Genomic DNA, 19,329 nt, shown 5'->3' on the forward strand with positions numbered 1-19,329 from the left:
CGCACGGTTAAATGAAGATAACCTCGACCGGGCGACATTTGTAGGCCTACTGAGGAACTTGAACTTGAACACGGGAGAGTGACGTCACGGTATCAGCTGACTGGCGGTTCTTATTTCCAGTTTTGTTATCTACATCACAGAACAGCTGATAGGTGATTTTGTCTGAATATTCCTCTCTTTTATTTAACATAGTTTCATTGCCGTGTCCTCTCATATGTTGGAAAATAAATAATTCCTCCCATACTTTTGCTTTGTTTTTTTGGCCACAACTTTTTAAAACACTTAATGATTTTTCAAAATCAATTTTGTGATCCTTATTACTCTGAAGATGTTGAGCAACAATCGACGTTGGATTAACTTGCTTGGTGGCATTGTGTTCCTTGAACCTTTGATAAAATGACCTATTGGTGTATCCAACATATTTTTTGTCACATTTGTCGCCATTGTTGCATTGAATCAGATATACCCCTTTATCCTGTTTTTTATCTATTGATTGTTTCTGCCCTTGTATAGGTTTTCTGTTGAGTTTGTAACCAGGCTGGAAACCATTATTTTTAAAAATATTGCCGATTGTTTCAGAAAATTTGTTTACATAACAGAGAGGGATATATTTTTTATTTACGGAATGATCTTGTGGTTTATGCAGGTTGTGCTTTGCTTTCCTAATTAAATTGTCAATTAATTGAATATCGTAGCCATTGTTGAAAGCAATTTGCTTGATTATATTCTTTTCTTTTTCAAATTCACGGGAACAAAGGTTATATGTGAGAAGTCGGTAGACCATAGATCGGAATGATGATAACTTATACTGATATGGATGATTGGAGTTTTTAGGTATCACTAGGTCAGTTTGTGTTGGTTTTCTGTGGACATACTGCAACCCCAAAGGACTGCCTATGGGTGGCCCCTTGTCGGCTCTCCTAGCTGAAATCTATTTACAACAGTTTGAGAAAACTAACATTTTAACGCCAACTAACCCCCGCCACCGTAAAATTCAATTCTACAGGAGGTATGTTGATGATTCGTTTATTGTGTTTAAAGGAACTAAACGACAGGCAAATGTTTTCTTAAAGTATCTGAACAACATTCATAACTCCATCAAATTTAAAATGGAATTGGAAGACAACAACTATTTAAACTTCCTAGACGTCAAAATAACCAAAGTAAACAATAGTAACTATGAATTTGGCATCTACAGAAAACCAACACAAACTGACCTAGTGATACCTAAAAACTCCAATCATCCATATCAGTATAAGTTATCAGCATTCCGATCTATGGTCTACCGACTTCTCACATATAACCTTTGTTCCCGTGAATTCGAAAAAGAAAAGAATATAATCAAGCAAATTGCTTTCAACAATGGCTACGATATTCAATTAATTGACAATTTAATTAGGAAAGCAAAGCACAACCTGCTTAAACCACAAGATCATTCCGTAAATAAAAAATATATCCCTCTCTGTTATGTAAACAAATTTTCTGAAACAATCGGCAATATTTTTAAAAATAATGGTTTCCAGCCTGGTTACAAACTCAACAGAAAACCTATACAAGGGCAGAAACAATCAATAGATAAAAAACAGGATAAAGGGGTATATCTGATTCAATGCAACAATGGCGACAAATGTGACAAAAAATATGTTGGATACACCAATAGGTCATTTTATCAAAGGTTCAAGGAACACAATGCCACCAAGCAAGTTAATCCAACGTCGATTGTTGCTCAACATCTTCAGAGTAATAAGGATCACAAAATTGATTTTGAAAAATCATTAAGTGTTTTAAAAAGTTGTGGCCAAAAAAACAAAGCAAAAGTATGGGAGGAATTATTTATTTTCCAACATATGAGAGGACACGGCAATGAAACTATGTTAAATAAAAGAGAGGAATATTCAGACAAAATCGCCTATCAGCTGTTCTGTGATGTAGATAACAAAACTGGAAATAAGAACCGCCAGTCAGCTGATACCGTGACGTCACTCTCCTGTGTTCAAGTTCAAGTTCCTCAGTAGGCCTACAAATGTCGCCCGGTCGAGGTTATCTTCATTTAACCGTGCGTACGCAAACATGTTTACGGTACCTACAACTGCAAAACGCGTGTATGTTCTTTGTATATATTTCCGTGTGTTCGTGTGTGTATATATAAACTGTAAATAGTCGACAAACATCGTTTGATGTGATTTTTTTAATTCAAGAATGCTGCTGAAGATGAGCTGTAAGTAGCTCGAAACATGTACAGCATATGTTAACATCTGACACCTTCAGGCAAAAGTAAGTGAATCTTACCTATAGTAAAAAATAAATGTTATAGTTTTTATATTCAAAACAGTGTTTGTCAGCTGGGTTGATCACAAATCATGCTGGAAATTAGTTTGGTTAGAACTGGTAGCACAACTTTAAGTTTTAGGACAGTTAAATCGATGATTTGAAGGTAGGAGTTTTAAATTTATGGCTACACTAGCAGAGTACCCATCCTTCGTACGGGGTTGGAATATAAGTATAAAATGCTTATTGCAGTTATACTCAAGCTTTGCGTTTGCAATAAGGGAGGACACAGTTTGATAAAATTTGCTTTTTTAAATTTACAGTATTCTATAGTATTACACATCTACCATAGCCATAATGTTCTCTAAACAATAGAGAAAAATAAATTGTCAACAATTCGCAAAATATCACAAATTATTCATGAAATGAAAAACATAAACGTAACTGTAAACAATCCTACTTTGACAGTTCTCATTGCGAATCACAGTTTTTTGTTGCTGCTTAGTTCAAATAAGCTGTTTTCATAAATGCAAAAAAATATAGTACTGCACCCTGTTGGTAAATCTAATAACTTTTTAATGCTTTTCCATATCATAGAACCAACTTTTTTAGTTGAAACAGCTGACTAAATTCTTTAATTCCTTTTAAATATGAATACTCATAAGGTTAACATGGGGCATTACAGAGCCACTGGGGCGGTGCCCGAAAGGATTTTTGAGATAAGAATATGCCTATATGTTAATCGGGAATGTAAGCTATCATCATGCCAAATTTCAGCCCAATCCGTCCAGTGGTTTATGCGTGATTGAACTATAGAGAGTCCTTTAACGATGGAAAATAATTTTCCTACCATATCATGCATGTTGAGATAGTCCTGAACAGAGAACTCGTAGTCCCGGGCTTTTTCAATGTGGCCGGTACAGTCCTTACACAACCACTTGCTAGCTTCATGAAATTTATTTATAGCGTTATAGTTTTCTTTGCTGATTTTCACACAGTTTATATGGAACCATCCACCACAGAAACCGTCACAACACACTGCATCATCAACCTCCTAATTTACTTTTCCACACTCCTTACATTCGGAATCATTATCCAGCGCCATCTTGCAGACGACCTTAGTCAAGTTACAATATTACAAAATTACAAAAGTTAAAATACAACTTGCGTAACAACTGTGTGGCAGTGTGGCATAGTAACTTAGTCATGTCTTATATTTTGAGATACCTCACTACTGCTGGGAATATGCTACAAAGATTATTTTGTACTCCGAATAAAACTCCATCAAATGAAGTTTTGCAAGTTTCGCTTAATGAGTATAGCAACAGAACTGTAATAACCGAGGATTACCAAATTGTGATTTATAGACCGACAAAAAATGAAAATAACTATGAAATTGTTTTAAGACCACACTGTGACCTAGCCTACAGGTACCCATTCTTCGCAAAGGAGAGGACACTGAAGCGAAAAAAATTGATCTTGAATTCTGTTGTATAAAATAGTTACACATTCCCCCTTTGTTTTCAGGAACATTACTCAATTGAAACTCTCTGTTTCAAAAATATCTTTCTTTAAGGCTAGGCTAACTTATAAGGCTACCTAGTACGAAATGTACCCATACGATTCAATTTTCAAATGATAAGCTTACTTATTTTTTTAATAAACATTTATTTCGTTACATACAAAAGTGAATTGCCCACAGTTTAGTTTTGTGATATTCTCCATAGTCAAATTAAAGCAGTGTTGTAAATATACAACTACTAAGGAGATTTATGTAAATTTTATAAAAAGCGAATATGAAGTAGATGATAGAAGAAAATATAATTAGTAGTTACCTCTGGACAGAATAAAAGTAGGTATAGTTGAAATTTAGTTTGTAAATTGAATTAAAACACAAATAAAATTGTAAACATTGAGTCAAATAAATTTTTTAAACTGCACCAGTTCATATTTCTTAGTTTTTAAAATCTATTAAAATCCCGATCTAAACATTTGTTTATCAGTTCAAATTTGTAAACATAAAGCAACCAAATCAAAATCATTCGAAAATATCATACATTGTAATGATCCTTCTGTTTCCATAAAAATAAGTATATTTTCATAAATATATTAATCAAACTATTCTCATAATCATAAAACTTATGAATCTTGGGAGCAAGAGCTGTACCTCTTAACCTCTGCTGTTTGAACTGCCAAAATATAGTATTTACAGCTGACTTCAATTAATACTAACAATTTACTATTAGCACTATTTAACATTTTACTAATATTTTATTTTTTTCTATTTAACATTCTTTCAAAATGTAAACATTGAAACTTTGGAAGCCCATGGGGCGTAGCCCAAGGGGAATATAATAACAGGAATAGGCCTATATGTTAAACATGTATATAAGCTACCTTCATTCAAAATTTTATTTCAATCGGTTCAGTAGTTCTTAAGTTATAAAGTAACAGACAGACACACACACACACACACACACACACAAACACACACCATCTCATTTTTATACGGGGTGTTTTTTTTTAAACTTGCATCTTTATTTATGTAAAAACCGCAATAGATAGAAATATGCAGTTTGCGGGAATCATCTATTGACGTAGGGGGCCCAATTGTTTTGAATTCAACGTTACATTCACATTCCCCCCTTTCCCCCCCTGCCACCAACTTATTTTTTTTAAATAGCAAGGTACCCCTTGTGACATATCAAATGAAAGAGCATAAAAAAAGAAAATGTTTGATGAAAAAAAAAATAAAAATCGGTTCATAAATTTGCGAGATATTCCCCCCCCCTTCCCCGGAACTTGATTTTTTTTTATAGCAAAGTACCCCTTGTGACATATCAAATGAAAGAGCATGAAAAAAGAAAATTTTTGGTGAAATTTATTTTTCATTTGATATGTCACAGGGGCGGGTACCTTGCTATTAAAAAACAAGTTATGGGTAGGGGAAAATGGGGGGGAATTATCTCACAAATTCATAAGCCGATTTTAAATTTTTTTTCACCAAAAATTTTCTTTTTTCATGCTCTTTCATTTGATATGTCACAAGGGGTACTTTGCTATTTAAAAAAATCAAGTTCCGTGGAAGGGGGGGGGAAATATCTCGCAAATTTATGAACCGATTTTTAATTTTTTTTCATCAAACATTTTCTTTTTTCATGCTCTTTCATTTGATATGTCACAAGGGGTACCTTGCTATTTAAAAAAATAAGTTGGGGGCAGGGGGGAAAGGGGGGGTATGTGAATGTAACGTTGAATTCAAAAAAATTGGGCCCCCTACGTCAATAGATGATTCCCGCAAACTGCATATTTCTATCTATTGCGGTTTTTACATAAATAAAGATGCAAGTTAAAAAAAAAACACCCTGTATATTAGTATAGATTGTTTTTATATTCACACTTGTGTTTGTCAAATAGTTTATTTTGGTCTGTAATGGCAACAAAACAAAAAGTTATTAAAAGAACTATTATATTACTGAAGTGATACATTATTCTCTAAGTTTTAGGATAGCTACATCAATGAAAATTCGAAGGAAGGGGCTCTATTCATGACGGAGAACACGTATATTGCCACAGCATGAGCTGCGATCTGGTTCCACTAATAACGTTTTCCCAAGTTATTTAATCACGGACATCCTTTGTGAGCTTGAAACTACACAGGACTGATATGTTTTTCCAACAAAGATAACTTTGTTGATCCTGTTTGATTGTTTCATATTGTTAAATCACGACTGTATCGCACACACCAGTTACGCAATATTCAATAATGTATTATTTAAATATTTGCATCTAAAGAAGTCCATCTTTAGATTTAAAGCATATTAAACAGGGGTTCGATATTTTTCATCTTAAAACAGCGTGATAGAAATCTAGAAAAACGAGTGGAATGGGACCATGGGACGCAATAGTATTGCAACTAAAACTGCTTACATCTGCTATGATGTATTTGTAACAAGGTGGAAAATTTAATTTTTTTTTTTAACCTTATAAACTAAGTTGTATTATTTGAGATAACCAGTTTTTGTTTGTATTTAAAAAATAAAATAAAAAATAAGTTATTTAAAGATTATTTACAAAATTTATAATAATTTTAGGGATGAATGTTCCTTGTTTTATGTACAATGTGATGCCAACCTGGCCGACGGCTCTTCCGACCAAAGCCTTTAGTGTTTGTATATACCGATACCCTTTAAGTGACGGAGTATGTACACAGAAACTTATCAATTTATTCATTTATTATTATTTATTTATTACTTAAGCAATTTATCTTATTGTTCTTCACTTCACTAAATCAATTTTTTTCTTTATTATCTTGAGACAAGTATAATCCTCAATCATTAGCCGGATTACCATGTGATTCTCCAACAAGTACAAGCCTGCAAACCTCATGAAACAACCAGCTGTTTCGTTAGCCAGGACCATTTTTACCAAAATCCAGATTATCAAGGACAGATAAGTCCAGCCAACGAGCCATTAAAAGTTTATGACTCGACACAGCATTGAACTGGTAACCTGATTGTAAGGAGAGCACTATAACCATTTAGCTACGCAGATGATGTGCTTTAAGTTGAGATATAAATTAGAGTATTGCCTTGATTCTCGTGTCTAATTATTGTATCTCTACAACAAAAACTACAGAAATCGCAAGAGTCGGTGGTTAGTTACCTGTTTGTATTAGAGAGTCCGGCCCACTGCGCCCCACCCTCGGGTAGGCGAACAGGCCGGAAATCTCCCCTCTTTTGGGCTTCCCATCATTTTCACCCAAGTCTGAAACAGCGAGTAAAACATATAGTGATAAAAACCTAAAAATCAGTAAGCCAGTGCAACTGAAATATAGGATACCTTGCGACCATATGAACAACTTTGTCACGTTATTCAGCATGCCAAAAGAAACAAAAAATGTAACATAACATGTGTCCTACCTAATTTCGTTTACAATCTGTACGTGATTTATACAAAAACATTCACAACTCCTTCACTGCTTGAGCTACATTGTTGAAATTCTGTGAAAATGTTTATCATAATGACCACTAATTTTGTGCAAAATATGAATAAAAACTCTTAAGCCTTTTAAAAATGAATGGTATTAAAAATATTTGCAGTATATGTATAATTTAAAACATGTTATGATTTTATGCAGATTACAGCTATATCTTATGAGCTTAATTTCGACAAAGAATAAATTAATATTTTTTTTTATAAGGAATAAAAAAAGAAAATAAGATTCAGGTTGCCAAACGAATTGGAAAAAGAGAATAGAAGAGGAGACTGTGAGAAAATAGTTTAAGGATAGGTATAGCGACCTTTGGGTTTGCATTGACATTCGCAGGCCTAAATCATCAAAAGTGTGTTATTTTTATAAGGAATAAAAAAATAAAAAAAGATTCAAGTTGCCAAACAAATTGGAAAAAGAGAATAGAAGAGGAGACTGTGAGAAAATAGTTTAAGGATAGGTATAACGACCTTTGGGTTTGCATCGACATTCGTAGGCCTAAATCATCAAAAGTGTGTTAAGGAGAGCAAAACCATTTTTACGCTAATCATTTGCATCGTGTAACAGTCTCCGTGACATTTTAATTATTGCTTTACTCCGTTCGTAGAAGATTGAGGTATAAATTTAAACAAATCTAAAGCTTAAACAAATGAAAAACAAATCACCCGACTTAAGCGCTGCGCTGAGGGCGAGGTTCCCCTCAATTACTAGAGATCATCCTCTGTCGCGATAAACGTAAAGATTTCCAATATTAGAAAGGTTTACTGATGTACTAATATTAGGTTTTGTGCTATTCAAGTTTTAACCCCAAAGTTTCTTTATAGTACCTACAAATTACAGCAATAAATGTTTTTAATTTATTTTCATATCTCGCTAAACCCCTATGATAGGTATCCCACGTATCCCTAGAGAAAACCCCCTAAAAAGGCAAAAGTAAAGAATGAGGTACACCTGCAACTTTTCAAGTAACAGTAAATATTATGAAAGGTTTTAATGCAGTGTCTTACTCTTTATTAATGGGAAAGTATTATTTGTCATGCCGTAGCATTAAGTCACGTTTATCTACCTGATAGGTCAACCAGCCATGTCGCGGAAGGATTGCTTCTGCCAACGAAAGGTCGAGGAAACAACCCTGGGATCCTCCTGGACTTGGCTCCTCCATCTTGAAATCCTGCATAAACATAGTAACAATGAGTAAAAGCTTAATTGAAATGAATCACAACTAACTATGTTGTGATGTCTTCGCTAAAATTATATTTTTATAAAATGTTTAAATATTGGTGAGTAGATGGCTAAGTTAGTATCACCACCAACGCCGTTCCCATGGTAGCGATGTCGTGGGTTCGGGTTCTGTCACAAATTTTATCAGTAAAGTTCATCCCACTTTACCGGCTTACCCCATACTATGCTGGCTACGATCCACGCACTTGCCTGGACAAACGCAACGTAACCTATTAATAAATTGTACTGAAAAATGGAACAATCATGGTTATTTCAGTTGCATTGGACGAGGTTTCCCAATGTTGTCTTCCTTGATTTGAATAGTATCATCTTAAAGTTGGCTCTATTGTGGAACTGAAATATCTCCCTTTATGGCCATCTAAGGTGAACCCTTTGCTAATGGATCTTATCATACAGGGTGTTATACAGGGTGTTTTTAAAAGAATGCCGGGATTTCAAACGGTCATTGCTCAGGGGCTATTCAAGATAATTAAACGATTTAAACGTCAAATTGAAGGGAAAAGGATAAAGTTTTTTTCTCATTCGTTCATACAATTCGGAATGATATAATAACATTCAGATTGCATCAATCTTAAATGAGCGTAAAACTGGCAAAGTCTGTACGCTTAGGGCGATTGGAATGTTTATCTGATGTCTTAACTGATTTTTTTTTCGATACAAAGACTCTATCTTTTATAGATAACAACATAAAGTGACCAATTTAGGTTTTTTAAACTGAAGACTTCGTCGGGCAATCGATTGTTCGGGCTTATGATGCAGAAATGTCGGATTTCTTCGACTATGTCATCGTTTGTTTTTAGCCGGCCGGGTGAATGTCTTTTCAAAACACTTCGGTGCCACAAAACTCATTAAACCAGCTTCATGTTTCTTTATCATCAAGTATATTTAAATTTATTAAATTTTGCAATGGATATAACCTCTGAGAACTACAGATTACAATCTGTGCCTACTGTTGCGCCGCAAACGTCGTACTGGCGACTGGCGTCAGGCATATGAGTCACAATAGCGGCCTATCACGCCGAAACTGTTTTACAAGTACCAAGGTCAAAGTTTCCTCCCTTGCTGCACGGGAAACAAAACTTAGTTATTTTAGCTTCAATTTGACGTATAAAACGTTTAGTTACCTTGAATAGTATCCAAGCAATTACCATTTAAAATCCCGGCATTCTTTTAACAACACCCTGTACTATGATGTGTTTATTCATGTTACTAAAGATATGTTTTGATCTTTATGCAGAACTAGTGTTCGCCTGGGAAACACGGTGTCAGGCGCAGTGGATTTCTTCTTCGACGGCTTCAAACTAGCTCGAAGAAAGTTCCTCACTGTCCTTGGCGAGCAACGAAATGCAATTCCTTAATCGAACTTTTGTCGATGCATTGTCTCACCATCATCCATTTTTTTTAGTATTCAGCCTTACGCTATTTTTAACTTTTTGTGATTCATTATATTCATTTACATATTTATTGTTATGGGTATTGTTATGTATCTATATTGTTATTTATTTTTATTGTTATTTATTGTTGATTTTTCTATTGTTCATCGATTGTCACATTGATTTTCTGCTATAAGTTGGAAACTGTTTGTTACTTATTTTTAAATGGCTCTGCCGTTGGCATGTATAATAAAAACTCAATTAATGGGTCAGTACAAAAATCTCGTCTATTTAAAGTACATTAGGTTTAATTGATAGTTCAATTTATAGGACCAAGTTTGTTATTTAGTTATTTGTTTATTATTTATTGTACATATATATATGCTGTACTGTGTTTATTTATTTACCAACTTTAGCATTACCTTGTACTATAAGCATTACTACAGGCATTCGACTTGAAAAACTGGTTGTATTTTTGAAATTTGAATACAGGTTATCAGTGTAGGCGAAATGCTCAAAAGGTTGGAAGGAATTAAGGGCAAATCGAAATAAATGAGGAATGAAACAAGGATTAAGTGACAAACCGTGAACAGAACGTCAAACTAAGAAATGTACGGAGTTTCAACTAGTTGTGGTTGATAAAACAATTTTGTTTACTGGAGGATAGCATTACTAAGTGTACAGTAGAGTAAACGTATAAATACATTTGAATATAGACAAGTCACATATGCATTTTGGAAAATGGTCTCTGTTTCCGTTACGATTTATCATTCATTCAATTAAGACAACAAAATACCAAACAAAGAGATAGTTTTTTTTTAATTAAACTGTATCGTCACCAAAAGTATAATAATTTGCAGTGGTGTACATCAACACAACAAAATATAAAGTCACACATTTATATAAAGGCTTGCCTAAAATACAGGGTTATTCTAAATGATGGACCCATTTTTAATGCTTTATAATTTTTATACTATTAAACTTACCGCTATAAAATACACATCAAACGAAAAAGCAACTCAAAGAGTTTATGTCTTCGAAAGACACATCATTTAACAAAATCGATCCAACAGAACTGTAGATTTAATTGTACAAAGTTAAAAAGTAATCACCATTTTTTTTACCACTAGAAATTTGGAGGTTACTTGACGTTTTTGCAAATAACTTTTAAATGGTGAGGAAATCGACCAAAGTGGAAGGTAATATTCCGAAAGAGAATACAATTTCCTACAATCTAATATTACGCATATCTTGAAAATACTCAATAAATGTAGCCTAAATTTGGCTTAAAATAAAAAGTGTGAAATTTAATGTTTGCTATGTTTATTGTCTACATTGAAGAGGGGGATTTTAATTTTTTTTTTTTTTTTTCATTTTGAGGCAATTTTTGGTTGGGATTTTTCTTGAGTATTTTCAAAAAATGCACAATGGTAGATTGTAGGAAATTGTATTCTCTTTCGGAATAATACCTTCCACTTGGTCGATTTCCTCACCATTTAAAAGTTATTTGCAAAAACGTCAAGTAACCTCCAAATTTCTAGTGGTAAAAAAAGTTGGAGATAACTTTTTAACTTTGTACAATTAAATCTACAGTTCTGTTGGATCGATTTTGTTAAATGATGTGTCTTTGGAAGGCGTAAACTCTGAGTTGCTTTTTCGTTTGATGTGTGTTTTATAGCGGTAAGTTTAATAGTTTTAAAGTTATAAACCGTTATAACTGGGTCATTCATTTTGAATAACCCTGTATATTTTAGTTATAAGTAGTAGTGTTCATTCGAAAAGAACGTGGAAAGAAAAATCTATCTTGTTTCTCAGATGATAAGTATAAGTTTTCCCTCTTACAAAGTCGTAGCATTTGTTCGAAACAAAATTATTCTATTGCAAGTTCAATATGATCAGAAATCTAAACTTGTTTATAAACTGTCTTTGCCAGTGGTGAATATAGAAGTTCAAAACAAATTTACACACATAAAACACCCGTTCCGATAAAATAAGTTTTTATATTGTCTTCCCAATGTTTCAAAAAAGATGGTCTCCCAAGAATTCGGAATGAGTACATACAAACTTTGCATTGAAAGTTCGTTGTTTAAAAAATATATATATTTTCTACTCGCAAGCTTTTTCAGTATTTTAAAACGTTTTTATTAGCTCGCTTTCTTGTCCGGTACAAATTTTGCAATCAATTTTATACCCACTTCCCGATGAGCTAGAGACTTGAAACTTGAAACATAGCTCACAAATGGAAGACAATGCAATATTAGATCATTTAATTTTCATATTTCCCTTGGGCTACGCCCCATGGGCTTGTTTTTATTAGTTCGCTTTCTTGCAAATTTTCATACTTCCCGATGAGCTATAGACTTGAAACTTGAACCATAGCTCACAAATGGATGACAATGCAATATTATATCATTTAATTTTCATATTTCCCTTGGGCTACGCCCCATGGGCTTCCAAATTTTCCATGTTTACATTTTGAAAGAATGTAAATATATCAATTGATTTAAGTCAGCTGTCAATACTTAAACTTGACAGTTCGAAGAGCAGAGGTTAAGAGGGACAGGTTAAGCTCCCATGAGATTTTTTATACAAACAAACATTTTAAAATAAAGATAAACAATCTGATTGAAGATATAAAGGTGTTTGTTAATAATGTCAATTGTTATTTATTTACTATTCTATTAAGTAAACAATAAAGTAAATACATTGATATATTTATAGTTAGTATGTAGGCCATACATTCAATCTAATACATAAGTAATGAAAAGAAACTCAAATAAACCTTAGATTTCCCACATGCCTCTGTCTTAATCTGATATAGATGCTTGAAATAGATTTAACATCCACACACATTAAAAACTAAAAAGGTTTTTTATTTATAAATTATTTTTAAGTGTTTTCATGTTTCTAACACTGTAGAAATTTTTTACATTTTCAAGGGAATGGACTAAACATTAACCCATTAGTGCATAACGTCCCATAAAAAGGACGCTGAAAAAAAAAAGTCTAGGAGGGATATTTTATGTTTGGTGTGGTATACGTTGGCATCACTTGTTCCTGTAGGTGCTAGTGGTGGGAGACAGCACATTGTTCTTCACTGCTAACATAACCTCACTTCTGCACATGTGAAAATGTCAAGCTCTAATTTTCGTGTTACGCATGAGGGGTAAGTACATTTTATTGTGTTTTATGTGCGGTAATAAAATAGTTATAAACTATGCTTTTACATTCTAAACAAGTTGTTGATTACTTTTGTACTTTGGTTTAGTAGTTTCAGCAACTTCAACAGTTTCTATAGTCATGTTTTCTTAAGCGTCCCATATTTGGGACGCTATGCGCCTAGACAACAATGTGTTGCTAATAGACCTTAGTTTTTAAGTTTATTTCTTACGAAAAAACAAACAAATAAATGCCTTTCCGGGGGACAGTATAGTATGCGGCCTAGAGTGGAAATGGATTGTGTTTAAAAATACTTAATAATACCTAACCTAACGTAATCTATCCGTTAGAATTTCGGCTACAGTATGGTATGCGGCCTACATCAGGTACGTGTCTGATCTTTGACAGATAGGTTAGGGTAGGGTATGTTAGGGTAGGGTAGGGTAGGTTTGGTTAGTTTGGGTTAGGTTACATCCCCAACACTTAATCCGTTCGTGAGTTATAATCAAAAAACTTATTTTTTTACTAAGAATATCATGGGAGAAAGTTTGTGCCATATGTTGGTACCATTTATTTTATACCCTTACTACAGCAAAACTTTGTTTACAGGTACTCAGTCAACGAAATCTTAGAAGAGTTGGAGGCTTACAATGATGGTTTGCAGCGTCTCATCTACGTCGTTCCACCAAATGATGGGGCCGACACCGACGCTGATAGTGACAAGTCCGATGATGAATACGAAGGAAACCTTAACCATCTTGGGCGAAACCTGTTGAACAGTGTTTGCGAGGTACAGACTGCCATTAAAGATGACAACGATACAGGTTTGCAGGATGCGAAAGGACCACAATACGAAGTTCAGACTGTCCCTACGGATAGTAATGTCGTAGGTTTGGATGAAGCCGAGGAACCACAACCAAGTACGTCTACTTTAATTACTAGTTCAGACAATAAAATCTCACTGAGACCTCTTCGAAGGAAAGTCAATAGGAAAACCCCCCCTATTGTGTTTAGTGACACAGATGATGACCCTGATGACCCTGCACCGCCCCCCAAAAATAAAAATAAAAAGGTAGGCCTAAGTGATACTGATTATGTCCCTGAACCGCCCTCCAAAAAAAAAAATAAAAAGGTCCCTGCATCAACCACCAACACGATCAAAAATAATGAAAACCAACAGAATGGTAAAAAAAAGACAAAGAAACAATTGGCTGAAGAACTAAAGCAGGCTCGTGTAAACCAATGGAAAATAGATGAGCCTGCTTTTATGCAAAACATAACATGTGAACCACTGCCATGCTCAGATGAGGCAATGGAATGCGAAAGTCCTTTGGAATTTTTTTCGTTGTTTTTTTCTGATGAAGTGATTGAATTTATATGTGAGCAAAGCAACTTGTATGCATCACAAAAAAATGTTAACCTAAATCTAACAAAAGAGGAACTATTAGTAGTTTTTGGTGGAATGCTTATGTCAGGATATGCAAAATATCCTAACAAAAGGATGTTTTGGTCAAGAGAAGATGATGTTCCAAAACTACTGTCTGAGAGCATGCGCTGTAACAGATTTGAACAAATACTCCGCTTTATTCACTTAAATGACAATACCACTTTGAATCCAGATGATAAGCTTTATAAGTTGAGGCCCATAATTGATGCACTAAACACATCCTTTGCGAATCACGGAGGATTAGATGAGAAGCTATCTGTCGATGAAAGTATGATCCCATACTATGGGAAACACTATGCCAAACAGTTTATTAGGGGCAAACCAATACGCTTTGGGTTTAAAAACTGGGCAATATGCTCTTCGAGTGGTTACCTCATCTCTTTCGACATATACTGTGGAAAGAACCCTGACCGTGAAAATTTGTTTGGGCTTGGAGGTGATGTTGTTGTACAGCTACTCAAACAGGCTGAAATCCCGAGTAACAATGGTTACAAAATTTTCATTGACAACTTTTTCACTTCGGTACCTCTAATAAGACACCTGGCTGAACAAGGTTATTGTGCCACGGGAACATTGAGATCAGACCGGGTGCAGTATTGCCCCTTAAAAAACCAAAAGGAATTGCAGGAAGAAGGTAGAGGATCATTTGATTTTCGTACGGCTGAAAATGTCATGTTAGTTAGGTGGGCTGACAACAGTGTAGTAACAGCTGCTACACATTTTGAAAACATGTCTGTTGGAACAGTTAAAAGATGGTCGAGGGAAAAAAAAGCTAGAGTCCAAGTACCCCAACCCACTTTGTTCGCATCGTACAACAAAGGGATGGGAGGAGTTGACATTATGGATCAAAATGTAGCAGCGTACAGAACTAGAATGCGCCAAAGAAAATGGTGGTGGCCAATCTTTGTCTACCTTTTTGACGTAAGTGTGTCAAACGCTTGGATTTTGAATAAAAAACTTCTTCCCCCTGACACTGCTATTGGCCAACTTTTAAGGTTCAGGAGAAATTTGGCTTTGACGCTTCTAAGGAAGTATGGAACACCATCAAGCCAGGGAAGATCATACCCAAAGCCACTTCAAGATGTGCGTAGAGATAACCTGAACCACTGGCCTGTTGAGATTGCCACCCAAAGAAGATGTGCTAACTGTAAAAAGAAGGCAAAATGTGTCTGTTCAAAGTGCAACGTGGGGCTTCACCCGAAGTGTTTCATGGAGTACCACTCAAACAATCAGGGATAAACATAAGCCAGAAGAACTCAGGTTTCAACAATAAAGGACTTTTTGGTTAACTATATAGACTTCACTATTTTCAAAAATTTGAAATAAATTAAATGTTATAAAGACATTTTATGCTGCTTTCAAAGGCAAATAACTACTTTGTAAAATAGTTTTTGTATTTTTATAACACAAAATAAACAAAACATATTGATAAAAAATTTACTACATGTTTCTTTTTACCTTAACTGTCATAAAGATGTAAACAGCACTGTAGAGATACAAAATGCAAAGAGACATCAGGATAGCCTCTGGGCATAGCGTCCCATATATGGGACGGCCTTTATTTTGCAAATTTTACATGGGATATTTTTTTGAATATTTTTTACATGTTATTTAGCATCTAATAAACAACATTCATGAAAATAAAAGTTGTTTTTCAAAAGTTGAAACTTTATGCACTAATGGGTTAAAGAAGAAAACGGAAGATACGAGTATGTAAGAACTTCACACCATTATGATACGAGATCGATGCTGACGATGCATGCATGCAATCGAGTACAACCTGTACAATCGCAATACTTAAGTCAATTTTTTTTTACTAAATTAGCCTCGTGCGTTCGTGAAATCGACTTCAAGTGGGAGTTTCTCACTCAACCCTTCTCAATTGTAGAATAGTATTTAACGCCAAAGCAAAAGCCGAAAAAGTATCTTATTAATGAAAAGCTGGTTCCGTTCAATAGAAGAATGTCTTTATGGACGTTTTGTAGTAGTTTTTTTATTGTAATATATTCTTATTTTTATGGGTTTAATACATGGCGCAGTCTTTATTTGCGTAGTTTGGGGTGACCAAAGACTTTGATTGATTCAGCTTTTTATGTATTATACAGACAATATTTTTGTTTACCTGTACAAACAAACTAACAACTTTTATGGCATCTACCATTATCAACGTCTATCATGGCTCATACACAAGTAAGAATGCCTGAACCTTTTTCCTTCAAACCAGCGGAATGGCCATTTTGGAAAAAAACATTTTTAAATCAATCGTCTGAAGAAAAACAATCGAGAAAAATGTAAAACTATAAATAAGCTGATTAATGAACAAGTAAATTTCGACTCCAGTTCTACTTATAAAAATGTAATGGCCGGTGCTTCCGGTATAAAATAGGATATAAGTAGGGACGTGTTATATATTGTAAGTTTATATATATTGAAATAAATAGTTAAATAAATGTAAGTTGAAAAATGAGACTTATTTTGTCACTAGTTTATTTACATTAATTGAATCACATTTTCAACCAACAGATGATTAAAATATTAAATGCATAGCATTTGAAACATAGAGATACAACAGTTTCTTCCCCCCTAAATTTGATTCATAAGTCCAGTCTTTTTCATTGCTTTCTTGTTCTGGCTAATTTGCGAGGAACATCTGTTGAAGCATTGTCATCTGTTTGAGGATCATTATGTTCACTCCTGATTTATGCATTTTTAAGTTGATCATTATTATCTTCTCTGCGTTGAAACCTGATTTCTGTACTTTCCAGATCATGTTTTTTTTTTTTTTTTTTTTTTTTTTTTTTAAGGTTGGCGGCCTCTTTTAACCTTGCATTTGCCCGTCCACATAGACTAAGCGCCCGTGCGTGGATCTTTAACAGCAAAGCAAGGAGTGAGCCGGTACAGTACAAAGGTGAACTGTACTGATAAAATGTTATCGGCAGTGACCAGGATCCGAACCCACGACATCGCTGCCTTGGGCCCGAAGTCCGCGACGCTACCGACTGAGCCACAGACTCACTAATTCTCTTTCACTCATTGTCCTTGAATGTCACGTTCTGTTGTAGCGAACTGGTATTTTCTTTAGGAGATGAGCTGGAGGGTGTTTTGTCTGTTGTTTCTGGCACTGATGTTCTCTTCAACTGATCGATGTGTCTCTTGCCAATGTAACTGTTGTCCAGTTTGACTTTAGTGCAGAGCTCCAAGTTGAACAATAACTTTTCCGAACTTCCAGCCGTCTAAGGAACGTACTGATATTCTCTCTCCCACTTCAAATGAGCGGCTTACTTGTTGAAAGCCTGGATGTAATGTGTTTTTCTTAGTGGGTTTGAGAGCATCTAGTTTTGATCTGATCTTTCGATTCAATACAGTTCAGCCGGTGATTGTCCGCATTGTAGAGGTACAGCTCGGTAGCGGAACAGTATGTCTTGAATTTGTGGTTTAATATTCTTTCGAGGATCTTCAGCACAATTTTCAAAGATGTCTTTGACGTTTGCACATAGCGTTCCGCTAACCCATTGGTTGCTGGGTGTCCTGGGGCGATATTTTAGAAATACATCTCTTTGTCGGCAAAAATCTGTAAATTCTTGACTAGTGAACATTGTGGCATTATTAGAAACTAGTACAGCAGGATATCCATGTGAAGAGAATATACCATTTAGAAATTCTATTGTCGTAGCCGTGGATGGTGCGTTTTTGGTTATTCAAACTTCAGGTCATTTAGATTTTACATCAATAACTACTTGAAATGGTGTCCATTAAATGGTCCTGCGTAGTCCATGTGAACTCTTTCCTAAGTTTTCCTTAGGGATTTCCCAAGGGTGAAAAACTTTGGTTGGCTGTTTTGAATGTAAAGCGCAAGCTGCACATAATCGAACTTTATTATCAATGTCTTTGTCGATTCCGGGCCCATAACAGTGGAGTCTTGCGAGTCGTTTCATTCTTACCATTCCTATGTGTGTTGCATGAAGCTCTTCTAAAACATGAGAGCGTAGTGATCTTGGAATGTAGACGTTCTCCTCTTAATACAATTCCTTGATTGGTTAAGTAGATTGGATCATTTGCACCTTCTTTTATTTGTTTCATAAGATCTTTCATTCCTGGATCGTACGCAGTTTCTTTTGAAAATGAATCACTCGTGATGTTGATTGATGAGATTTTAAGGATTGAATTCATCTTGTTCTTTATTCAGTGCTGTGTCGATACCACGATATTCCGTTGTTTGAAAAGTCCTGGATAGAAAGTCTACATTTTGGTGTTGTTTTGCTTTCCGATGTTTGATGTTGTATTCAAATCCTCCGAGGAAAACTGCATAGCGTAAAAGTCGACCAGCTGTCATTGGAGGAACATTCTTTGGGTGAAATATCCGTGTGAGTGGTTGATTATCTGTTATCAATTCAAACTTTCTTCCATAGAGGTAGTTGAAAAATTTTCCTATAGAAAATACAATAGCTAATGCTTCGCGATCATGTTGACTTTGATTTTGAAAGTGAGCGGGAGACGAATGCAATGGGCCTTTCTTCTCCGTTGATAATGTGTGATAGTACTCCTGAGATCCCATGTGGGCTTACATCGCAGGCAACGGATACTGGAAGGTCTGAGTCAAAATGAACTACCACTCTATCTGAGGCTTTTTCCTTCATGATGTTGATGAACGCTTTCTCACAATCTTTTGTCCAGTTGAATGGTTTATAACCCAGTAAACTTGTTATAAAAATCAGGGTATACCTTGCATGAAATGGGGTAGTAGGTTTCTTTTTTATGTTGTTTGTAATAGTACCGAGATGCTAAATCCAAATTTTCGACCTCGGCGACCTTCCGGATCACCTCCGTTACACCCGGATCGCTACCAA

General features: G+C 34.9%; 1 protein-coding gene across 1 annotated transcript in view; it reads right to left on the minus strand.

The window, feature by feature from the left end:
- The window catches only part of LOC128984447 (uncharacterized), a 92,782-nt gene that overhangs the window by 12,961 nt on the left and 60,492 nt on the right, over window positions 1-19,329 (minus strand). The window contains exons 2-3 of the mRNA XM_054403767.1: window positions 8,328-8,432; window positions 6,934-7,035 (exon numbers count right to left, since the gene is read on the minus strand). Of these exons, the coding sequence (XP_054259742.1) occupies window positions 6,934-7,035; window positions 8,328-8,432 (207 nt within the window). The remainder of the gene's footprint in view (window positions 1-6,933; window positions 7,036-8,327; window positions 8,433-19,329) is intronic.

The sequence above is a fragment of the Macrosteles quadrilineatus genome, unplaced genomic scaffold, assembly GCF_028750875.1.
Source record: "Macrosteles quadrilineatus isolate MER2022 unplaced genomic scaffold, UCM_ALF_1.0 Scaffold_2__2_contigs__length_208266976, whole genome shotgun sequence".
Taxonomy (NCBI): domain Eukaryota; kingdom Metazoa; phylum Arthropoda; class Insecta; order Hemiptera; family Cicadellidae; genus Macrosteles; species Macrosteles quadrilineatus.